This window comes from Rhea americana, unplaced genomic scaffold (genome assembly GCF_003343005.1).
Source record: "Rhea americana isolate MKP2758 unplaced genomic scaffold, rheAme1 scaffold_29, whole genome shotgun sequence".
NCBI lineage: Eukaryota > Metazoa > Chordata > Aves > Rheiformes > Rheidae > Rhea > Rhea americana.
In genome coordinates this window covers 3,314,328-3,326,341 of record NW_028186412.1, presented here as the reverse complement: position 1 = coordinate 3,326,341, position 12,014 = coordinate 3,314,328, and the positions used below count along the sequence as shown (strand labels likewise).

The window sequence follows — 12,014 nt, the reverse complement described above, 5'->3', positions numbered from 1 at the left end:
TCAGTAACACACAGATTCATTGTCTAGCTATAGCTATTAGAGWGCCCCTCTCACACCAGTAGCTTTCTCATCAATCTGTGGCTGTGCTCCCACTGTAAAGTAACTTAAATTCACATTTTTAAAGGAAGACAAGGTCTATCAACTGGTCACTTTACATGACCTGGTTTACAAATAATCAAAGAAATTTCTAAGTGGATGATATTCAAAACTATTTCCCCATTTTTAATGTTTCTGGTACATCTGAAGTTGTAATCCATTCTGAGCAGTAGGTAGGACGTCTCTTTAAGGATCACTGAAGTAAAATTTGTATTAAAGCTTTAGAGTTATATTTCTTTACAGAAACAAGGAAATGTAGTATCCTATTATATACTCCATAATGTTATTTCTTACTAGCCAAGCAATATTTATTAATGACTGAAGTATTTTTGAACTATTATTGCTGGTAAAGATTGCAGTTGAACTAGTGTAACTATTGAAAAGTTGCATTATTTTACCCCAAAAAATCATAAATCTTGTTAAATATTTTTTTCACCTGTCAAATAATAGAAAAACAATTATTCTAACAGAGGAGAAAAGAAATAAGCCAGTGTAAGTTATTGCAAAATAATCAAAATAGCACTTTGTTTCTATCCATTTCTTCCCACAACCTACATAAATATTCCAAGACCATGTTTATATGAAGATATAGTTTCAGAGCCCTCAGTGGGACAACAGATGCCTAAACCACATTGTGGAGGGAAACAAAAAGTAGCTGTCTAAGCATGTTTACTTTCAGTGACAAGGAAGTTCTAGCTTGTCCCTAAGTGATGACTCACTGACTTGGGACTATAAAAGTAAAGGTAACTACTCTCTAAAACATCAGAACTTCAGAAATCCATCATGATGCAATCAAGACTCTCAGCTGTTTTCTTTTTCTTGTTGGGTTTGTCATTTTGCCTGACAATCCCTATTCCCGTTGAAGATAGCCATGAATTCACAGAGAAAGATCTTCAGTTTGCAGAGGTACCGTATATAATAACTAATTTGCATGTTTTATAGTAAGTTGTATAGTTACAATTGTTCTTTGGAAACTAGGGTTATTGCTTCTTTTTCCCTTYTTAGCACTATCTCAGGACTCACTATGATCTCCGTCCAAATCCTGCTGGCGTAATGAGAAAGAGTGCCAACACAGTGGCATCTAAACTTCGAGAAATGCAAGCTTTTTTTGGCCTTGAGGTGACTGGAAAATTAGATGAAGAAACATATGAGCTGATGCAGCAACCAAGATGTGGTGTCCCAGATGTGGGGGAATATAACTTTTTCCCTAGAAAACTCAAATGGTCAAAAACTAACTTGACATACAGGTAAAAGCATGGCATTTTGAGTATTATTGTGCCTTTTATCCAGTTACCTTGTTCAGTGGATAGCTCAGTATATGAAGTTTATGGGAGAAGGGTACATTGAAGTTTGACAAGATTCATATGGGAGTTTAAAATCTTTATGGTTCTAAGCCAAAGCTCAAGGAAATAAATACATATTTTTCCATTGTAATTTGTTTTTGTGGGAAACYTGGTATAGATAGATGCATAGCATGCTGCTTACTCCTAGTTTGGCCCACCTGTGCATACTCTAGGTACATCTATGGTGCTAAATGAAAGAAGGGTGGGGATGGAGCACGTGCACTTCACCACTGATCCTCAAACCACTTAATCTTGGATGGGTTATGGTTTTGTGTTGGGAGTGCTTTGGTGAGGTCTGTTCACAACAAATCCGCTATAGAGGGAGTTATCCCAAAGCAGTGAAGACGCAAACCAGTCTGCAACATGGCTGTGAAGTCAAGGACTGACCCTTGTCCATCTTTCGTTTCACAGTACAGACCTGGGCTCTTCAGCTGCAGTGGGAGTGCCACTGCTGTAGAGTGCCCTCAGGGCACCCAGCTCTGAGCTCCAGCCCACCCTGGCCCTCGCAGTACTCGCTAAGAGGATGGCAATTATCTCGCCTAAAATCAAACCTTGGTCACCYTAACTTCCTTGACAGATAGTGAAAAGATACAAGCTTTTCTAGGGAGAAAATGGACCGATATTCTAGACATTTCTTTAGGATGAACATGTCCTGAATGTACCTATTTCTCTCTATTGACTAAAAGGGGTTTGGGTGACTACTTTCCATGCAGGTCTGATCTGTGCAGGTCACACAAATCCCCATACCATGTCCTCAGGTGGTTAGCACTAGGAAGCTATGATGCTGCAAAATCATATGCTAGCTCCTTCTCTCTAAATATCTGTGATTATTGATAGAGAATTTGACCATTTCCTGTCTGAATTTCTTTAGCAAATTGCAAACATGAGCACACAAATCTCTGTCTGAGATATCAGTCCAGTAGCTGGTAATAAATATTGTTTTTATACTGATGATTCCATGTCCACAAAAAGCACTTTAGATCATGTTTTGCCTCTCCAGGAAGTCAAGGTCATGAGATATTTTATATGGCATAAAAAAACTTTTAAGTTACTGATATAGTTTGACTTAATACAGAGTACATCTGTCATTTTCTGTATCCTCTGGTGCATATAAAAGCAACTACAAAAAGCTGTTGGTTCATTTCAGAAGTCTCTGAGTGATTCTGATGGAAATGGAAATGGTCATTTTATCATTTGGAATGTTATAGGCAGCTGCCCAGCTCTTTGTTTTCAGATAAGACTATAAGGAGGAAACAAGCAACACCTTGTTAATTAGGTGTACAGTCTCATAAAAGTGTATTACAAAGTTGCTTCAATCTACACCATTTAACTGGAGATATTAATCTGTTTGATAGAATTATGAATTACACTCCAGATTTGAGCCGTGCTGAAGTAGACAGAGCTTTCAAAAAAGCATTCAAAGTTTGGTCTGATGTGACACCACTTAACTTTACTAGAATACGGAGTGGAACAGCTGATATCATGATCTCCTTTGGGACTAAAGGTAACAAACTTTTCATATTATTGTTATATCATTATTATTTTAATAAAATGACATATAATTGATTTCATTCTTTTGATTGCTGTTTTATAGAACATGGTGACTTTTACCCCTTTGATGGCCCTTCTGGCTTGCTGGCTCATGCTTTCCCTCCTGGTCCAGACTATGGAGGAGATGCCCATTTTGATGATGATGAAACTTGGTCAGATGATTCCAGAGGTAACATAAGTTCCAGAGGTTGTTTGAAATGGTTTTAAAGGGGCAATTTCCACCTCTTTGATGTTTATGAGCRGGTTGTTTTGTCTGTTTACTGTTCATAAATGTTCACTGTCTATTTTTAGGAGGCTACTTTTAATCTCCAGTCATAAATAGGAGTGAAACACCTACCTAGCATCACTTCCTAAGTAGAGGTGATTAAAAAGCTTGGCAAACAAGGCAATTTGGGAACTCGGAGTTCTGTCAAATTCTGTCAGCTTGTCATTTCACTGAGCTCAAGGGCAGCATACACACACACACACACACACACACACACACATATACGTGTATATATATGTGTGTGTGTGTATGTGTGTGTATGCATATATTTATCTCACCTGCAAATCAGCTTCTTGTATCTAATATGAAAATTCTTCACCTTACTTATCCAAAAAAGAGTTTTAACAGAACAAAACACTACATTTTCAGTACTGTGGTATTTCACCCTCCAAGCATTACATCTGACTGGTGCAAATGCTGAAAACAATATGGGCTGTCCACTGAAGGTACATTCCCAACAAAACTTCTCTTGATTTGGGTGAGACTAAGGCTTCACTCTAGAGCTTTCCAGTGTTGTTAAGAAATTTAAGGGAATCTACAGGTGGCTACGGAAGGACATTGTCAAATAAGACTTACTTTGAATACCTTCTATGAGATACTGAATTGGTTAGGCCCTTATTGAAGCAAAACTAGCAGTAGCCTGAAATAAAACAAGCAATCACACATTATTTTTCTGTTTCTTCATTCCTCTCCTTTATTTTCCCATGTGTTAAGGCACAGTGTTAGGACTGATTGATTAGTCCAAGTCCACTCCATTGATACAGGGAGATATACATTCACTTCTACTGTGATCTCTTGTAGGGTATAACTTGTTTCTTGTTGCTGCCCATGAATTTGGTCATTCGCTCGGGCTTGAACACTCCAGAGACCCTGGAGCTCTGATGTTTCCTATTTACACATATACTGGAAAAAACGGTTTTGTGCTTCCTGATGATGATGTTCAAGGGATCCAAGAACTCTATGGTAAGTCTGTATAATAAAATATATATACTTCCTGTGTCATTATAACCTGCTGCAGATACACCACACAGTTGTCAAAGAACTGTAGATGTTCAATAGCCACAATCACAACTGATTAAGACCAAGTCGCTGGATTATTGGCAACCAGATTTTAGGAATAGAAGATGCTTAGATTTTATAGTTCAGAGAGAAAAAACAGGAAACAACATTGCAGAGCATAGTTGATAGTTATGCTTTCTCCTTCAGGAGGGGTTGGGAAGAGGTCTGATGCTTTTCAAGGTGTTTCGAAAGAGAAAGTAAAACAGAATCTAACAGGGGAAAYAGAAATGTTTAAGTTTCAATGTTTCACCCTGGAAAGAAGAAAATTTTGGGGATCTTCAAARCTTAGGGTCCAGGAAGCAAGTCCATTTAACATCTTTGCAGGACAGCTGAACTGTAAATCCAGTAACGTATTTAGGCTAAAGGAAAGGTAGGAAGGGAGAACAGACTTTCTCCAGTACAAATGATTTGCTTATTATGCTTGGTGTTTGGAAACTCTTCCATTTCCTATTCAATATTATGATCCACAGAAAGGCAATTAAAGATATTAAATCTAAATCATAGTATATGGTTGCAGGTGCTGGAGACAGAGATCCAAACCCCAAACATCCAAAAACGCCGGAGAAATGTGATGCAGAATTATCTCTTGATGCAATAACAGAACTTCGTGGAGAAATGCTTATCTTCAAAGACAGGTAAAGAGGCTGACAGATTATGGCTATTGTGTATATRGAATATGCTGGATGTGTACAGTACATGACCAGATAAATGAAAGAAGTACCTGTCTAGAAAATACTGCGTAAAATTTAAGCAAGAAAAAACATCATTTCACTTTTTTTACTCATTTTTAACAGATATAAATAAAACAGATCACAAATCAATACAGCTGCTTTAAGATTCTACACAGTATATCTTTTTAGGCAAGATTTATAATGCAATTGCAGACTTGACGTCATGTAATATGAAGTGAAGCTGATGTGGCTGAATATGCTGACCCTATTGCTACACCTTCTTCATTTCACAGGGCTTTCTTCAATACGCAGAACTCTACTAACATTTCTTTAAATGAAGTTATACTTCATTCAGAAGCTTACAAAAGGCAGCAGTGTTTCTCTTCTTAGCCTAATGAACAAAAGATTCAAACTTTTGTTTTAAGATGATCACAATGTAAGTGACAGAAATGGTCTGCAGCTCAGTGAGTAGAAGGAAAGGACAAGCCTATTAGTGGCCCTAGGTACTGATAATGTTGTCTGTTATGGAAAAAACAGTCATTCACCATTAACTAATTGTTAATATAACATCAAAGATATTGTCATTCTGTAGCATGATAAGGAATATACAATGTATTTTCTTCTTCTAAACTAGGTTTTTCTGGCGACTGCACCCTCAGATGGTTGATGCAGARCTGGTGTTACTTAAATCATTTTGGCCAGAGCTTCCAAATAAAATCGATGCAGCTTATGAAAAYCCCATCAAAGATCTYGTGTTCATGTTTAAGGGTAAGTCTTTTATTTTGTTGTTGGCAGAAAAAATCAGATTTTCAATYAAGCTCAATTAGCAATGGAAAAGCATTCAACAGAAGAATGTAAAATCCTTCCTTTCCTGCTCAAAAAACAACTTGTTTTGATTTCAGCCCATGCAAAACTACAAAATTTTGAGTGGATTAGGAGGTATACAATTAAGCTCAGATGTCTAGGATCACAGTTAGCATAAATTGTTTAATACAATGCAGATGAGAAGACAGCCTAAGAATCTGTTAGTGATATGAAAATAAGGATTATGGCATCCTCATTTTACCCTATCATCAAAGGTGAGCTTTTACAAAATATTAATGCATACTTTGTTCTTATTTTCAGGAAAGAAAGTCTGGGCTATGAATGGTTATGACATAATTGAAGGCTTTCCTAAAAAGATATATGAAATGGGATTCCCAAAAGAAATGAAAAGAATAGATGCAGCTGTCCACGTTAAAGACACTGGCAAGACTCTCTTTTTTACTGGAAATAAGTACTGGAGGTAAGATGGAGACAAGCTGGTGCTTCTTTTTAATTTTTGTAGTCATAATCTGTCTAGAAGTGCCAAAAGATCAGCAGGATATTTCAAATTAGGCACTTCGTTGTGGGTCACATTTTACCAGTCTGCGGCCATCATAAATGCTACAGTTCTGCGGAATATGTTATAAAGGCAAGTTTAGCAAGCCTTTTTTTAAMACATAAATGTGACGGAAAGGAAAGGAGAACAAATTGCTCCATTCCAGGAGAGTTTATAACATGGACAGAGTTCCCTCCTTGCGTCCTTCAGTTGGTTGTGTGGCACAAAATGGTTTTTTAATGTTAATCCGAGAGAACAAAACATTCATACTACCTTATGTTGGCTGTTTTTGTTGGTTGTGAATAGGACTTATATCCAGGTTRGTGATAAATCATTAAGAAAGATGCTACCTTCCCTTCCCAGTACCTCTGTGCCAAACACCYTCAGCGTAGGCTTGTAGTGCCAATAAGTCCTGGTACAATCATCTCCTTAAAAGACATAGTTTATAGCTCAATTTTGAAAACATACTTTTATTGGGTTGGTGTTTTTAGGGATTGTATTTTTGGTGTAAGGGTGCTCTACTTMTTGACTTGAGATTCATTATTGCCCTAGATATCTAATGGCTGCTGCCTGCTCCTGACATGAGTAACTTCAAGCATAYGAAGGGAACAGACTGAAACTCCTAAGCTGTTAAATCCTCTGAATTTACATTTTCTTTTTTTATGTCTAATATAGTTATGATGAAGAGAAAGAGGTTATGGAAACAGGCTACCCCAGACTGATAGAGGAAGAATTCCCAGGAATTGGTGACAGAGTGGATGCAGTCTATCAAAGAAATGGTATATAGTCTGATAATGATGCTTTATTACCATTAGCTATGCCTGAAACTTGAGATTAATGTTTGGTGGGACATTCTGTCATTTCTAATTTTGATTTGTGTGACATCAACACTTATGCTCTTGACTGAACAAGGCTTCTGATCAAAAGTGCCTTCTGGCAAAATCTTTCTCTATAAACTCTGGAGATATATGTATGTGAGAAGCCAAAGGAKACCTGTTTCCTTGCTTAGGCCGTTTAAGTAGTAGAATTAATACAGAAATATTATAATGAATCCTTTCCTTCAAATGCAGACCCTTGCTTTCCAATTCTTTAAAGGAGTCCCACTCTTCCTATCTAGTATTTCCAAGTCAGAGAATTAAACATTAACAGGTACAATCTAGATTTTCCTAAGCAAATGATACATAAAAGTGCAGAGGTTGACACTGGATTAAAATACTAGTTGTTTTAAAACATTGATCCAGGTTTGTCRAATGGAATGAGGACCTGTGAAAATTTAGCTTAGAATTTTAAAAACTTAAATATTGCATTTAACAAAGTCATTCAAAAATCAAAACAGGACAAATTTTATCTGAAAGATAATTTTAATGCCACAGATTTCTCAGAGTTAACTCATTTTGATTTTCTTTTTCCCTAGGTTATCTCTACTTTTTCAATGGATCATTGCAGTTTGAATACAGCATCTGGAGCAAAAGAATTGTCCGTGTCCTGCATACTAATTCCATATTCTGGTGCTAATTACTTGAGGGGCATGTTATAGGCTGTGGAGCAGCTTGTAGTACATGGAAATAATATTATAGAAATAGAGGTTTATTAAAGGAAAACAAGGTTCTGTGAACAAGTACTAGCTACCAACCACCAAATGTATACTGTATATATGGAACTATATAGCTGTATGTCAGTCTGGAACTGAATTAACTTAATAGGAAAGGAAAAGAGAAATGATTAGCATTTCAAGGGGCATTACACCATTTAAAGTTCATCTAGCATTAAAGTTGGATTCCTCTGTGAGATGCTGGATGCATCCTACATAATCGTAAGCACTATTAATTCTCAGTAATCTGTGTATTCTAACATCTTTTAGGGATCTCTTAGCATCTCCCAAGTAGCAGCACTCATAAGCCCAGAAATTTTATCTTTTTAAACTAATCCTTAAATTCTTTGTAAAATTTCCATTAAAGCACTGGGGATTCAGATGTGTAAAAAATAAGTCTGGAGTGCCTGGTGACACCCTGAGCAGGATAACACCTGACTACTGCACTGAAGTTAGAGAATGCAAAGGTATTTGAATGTATTCTCATTAGAGTGGAGCTGTCCCCTTGGAAATTGATGCCTGTGTTATCTCTGAAAGAAGCTGAGGGTATAGAAGCATTGAGGTGTCTCAAAGCAGACATCAAAGCAGGGGAAAGGTGCATGAAAATCTTAATGAAAGCGGAACGAAATCTGCAGCTCTGCAGAAATCATCAACCTGGATGATTTGGGAGACCAGAAAGAAGTAGCARCACCAGAAGGATCGAGCAGAACACAACCTTGTATGAATCTAAATCCATTAACACAGCCCAACTGTTAAGCTGGTGTAAAATGAAGTAGCTTAAGTGATATTTATGGAGGTTATAGCAGAAAACTTGAATATTCAATTCAAAATAATTGAAATAATACCTTTTTTCATGTCTGTCACCCTTTTGATACCTACTTTGGTTGTTTCTGTACCATGTTAAGTTGCTGTTTTTTCCATTCAATGCAAATGATGCAAGACTGTGATTATTTCTTAGTTTAAAATGGTATTAAATAACTGGAAAAATAAAATGACATTATGAAATTTCTTCATTAAAATATTCTACACTACATGTCATAAAAGCAAGACAGAGATATGGAACAAAAGAAATCAGGAACCCTAGCCCCCTAGCCTGTGTGTTTTACTCATTAAAATTTTTACTTCTGGACTTTTTTTTTTATCAGAAATGATTAAGAATTTCTATGAAATTCAGTTTAACTTTAGTTTTAATGGTAAACATTAAAAAATTAACAGAAACTAACTACCCTGTCCTCTTTCCCCTCAAAAATTGCCAGGCTAGTGCTAGGTGAGTTTAGTTTTGTATCTTACATGACACAGATGGTTAGATGTGGTAACAGAGCAGTAATGGCCTATACTGACTGTAAAACTATGAATTAATGAATACTAGACCTTAAAATGCTTAAAGGAAATGCAAGGAGAATACAGGTCTGTACAGTTATATGCTCACAATAAACAGCACATGGTTCATTTATATATCAAAAGCATTTCCTGAAAGAATGATACCTGACAAAATAACACTTGACATTGGGCTGAAGATTAGTTTAACTATTTTGCAGTGAAATAAGGGTCTGGGCACGGCCCTAGTCCTCATTATTCTCAGTATAGCGGCTTGGCAGAAAATTGTGTTGGAATAATAGAGTCTGACTGCTGATTCAGACTGCTCTGAATTTCAAAGGTCTGGTCTTTGCCTAACTGGGGCAGGGATTGCCAAGGTACGCAGGCTAGCAAGGAGGCACTAATTAACGTCTTTCATATCTGAATTTCTGTTAACACCGAGCATTTGGCAGGGGAGAAAGGTACAATATAGGAAGGGGGATCTTCAAGAGGCTTCAGAATGATCGTAGCCAGCTGCTCCCCAGCCCAAATGGCCAGACTCCTGCTTGCTGCTCGGCTGACTGGAAGCAGCCTTGCATACAAGGCTCCAGCCTGTGCCTCTGTATCCCTAACGAAAGACACAAACTGTTCTGCGGTTAGCACTGTCATAGGTTGAGAAAAGTATCAAGGTTGTCTGTTACTGGAATTTTGTTCAGCAAAAAATGGAAAACAAAAATGTTTGTGCTGCGGAAGGCTGGAGTCAGAGCCAGATGGACCTTGGAGCCACCCAGCCAGGCAGATAGAAAGAAAAGCTCTCCGTGGGGCTTGGTGCATTGGGAGCTGCTACCATCACATGGGAATCACTTTACATAAGTGTGTGATGAGAACAGTGATTGCTCACAGATGAGCTCCCATGGTCCTATGAGGTCTCACCCAAGACCATCAAGTACTGAGAGTCACTGAGTGACTTTCTTGAGACAGGAGCTGAAGTGAAGCTGAAGCGAAGCCAGGAAGCGACCGTGAGACAGCTGTGTCCCATAATACCATACATGCAGAAATAATTGATTCCCAGAAGGCTGCCAATTTTTATGTGGATCTCCACCTAATAGTACATGAAGTATTGAGAATTAATATGCCTTTTAKATCTATTTTGATTTCTACTAAGAAAGCTCTTTTGGCAGGGGCAGAGGGGATAACACAGAAACAAGATTGGTAAGGTGTTTCCTCAGGAGCAGTTTCTGTGCTGTGTAGAAATTCCTCTTACATGACCAAATAGGCCTGACCAAATAGAACTGAGAAGGCACATATATATGTTCAAGGAGAGAGAGAGAAATGAGCAAACATCATTTAAACTTTCATTTAAACAACGAGAGGAACTAGATAGCAGTCCCCTTAATTCCATGATATGTTGAAAAGACAACAAGTATTGTAAGAGGTAATGTKAACTATCGCAGGTGTGCTAGTAGCTGAGAAACTGGAGAAAATAGTCATTTTTAATATGCAGACGGTTTCTTCTTTGTATAAGCACCAGAAACCTCCTCTGGGGTCACTAGATGGCAGTGACAGCTCTGTTCCTTGGAGGATCTGCACAGGAACTGTCCCTCTGCCAGAAACAGCAGAACCAAAAAATGATTAACTGACAATTAATAGCAAATTAAGTCTTACATTTGATGAAGGTATAGGATAACACTAATAAGTAGAATTTAATGACTATATTGTATTGAAATATGGATCTCAAAATAAGTTAGGATACTAAAATGTTTAAGGAACTTCTCATATATGTTCACTTCTAGGCCACTAATTTTTCAGTCTATTGGTAGCTTTCTTCATCTTCAGCATCAGTGCCATGCACTTGAAACACTGTATTTCATGGGTAATCCCAGGAATCCCTTAGCTGAACTTCATTCACTGAAGTGAATGAAGTATCTGCAGTATCAAGTACGTGACTACATCTGCTTGGAAGCACTAGGCTTCCGGGTTCAGAGAGAGGCTTTCTCAGTTATTCTGTGCTAATATTTTCAGTTTTGTGAATATATAACAGATGGAGAATGTGSTCTTGATCTTTGAATCCCTAATACTGCCAAGATCAGTAAGAGTACACAGGATTTGGGGCTAGATAGAAAATATTTTTCCTATCCTGCACATATTTTGAGACTTTCTAACATGTTTTCTATTTGTGATAGAAAAAAGATAATAAATTTGGAAACTTTTAATGTAAGAAAATGAAACATAAGACTGTCCCCTGGGATAATCTGTAGCCRTATCAGGATACTTATTGCATTTTGGTGGAAAGAATATACCATTTTAATTTTTTGCTCAGCTTCATCTCGAAGAGGGTCTAGATGTCATTTTAGATGACTGCATGAACTGACCATTTATTTTGTGGTGAATTTCTTTCCATCTGTTCTGCTGAAGATGTTTGTTCTTTATACAAATACAAATAATCGGTAGTCACTGGAAAGACTAACTGACTGCTATTCAGGAAGCTCATTTGGGAGGTAGGATGAAATCCTTGTGTCAGTCATGATTCACTTTTTTGTGCAAAGTGGTTTGGATAAATACACTGTGGGGCCACATGAATTTTGGGGTTTGATGATTCTGCTTTTTCTGATGGAAAGAATGGCATTTTCAGAAGAGATTCCACCAGCTCTACTCAACATGATGCAGAAAGTACTAAGCCCACAGATACTTCATTCTAGTCAAGGATCTCCACCTTTTCTGCCTAACCTTCATGTGATGGGAACATCCTTTTTAGTCACAGCCTTTCAACTACACAGTGCAG

General features: G+C 37.4%; 1 protein-coding gene across 1 annotated transcript; it reads left to right on the top strand.

The window, feature by feature from the left end:
• Positions 1 to 864: 864 nt before the first annotated feature.
• Positions 865 to 7,860, top strand: LOC146593548 (collagenase 3-like). The gene is made up of 10 exons (XM_085309109.1): positions 865 to 1,002; positions 1,102 to 1,343; positions 2,795 to 2,943; positions 3,034 to 3,159; positions 4,057 to 4,218; positions 4,832 to 4,949; positions 5,620 to 5,753; positions 6,111 to 6,270; positions 7,021 to 7,124; positions 7,760 to 7,860. Exons 1-10 carry the CDS (start codon positions 880 to 882, stop codon positions 7,858 to 7,860), a joined length of 1,419 nt encoding a protein of 472 aa, XP_085165235.1. The 5' UTR covers positions 865 to 879.
• Positions 7,861 to 12,014: the final 4,154 nt, after the last annotated feature.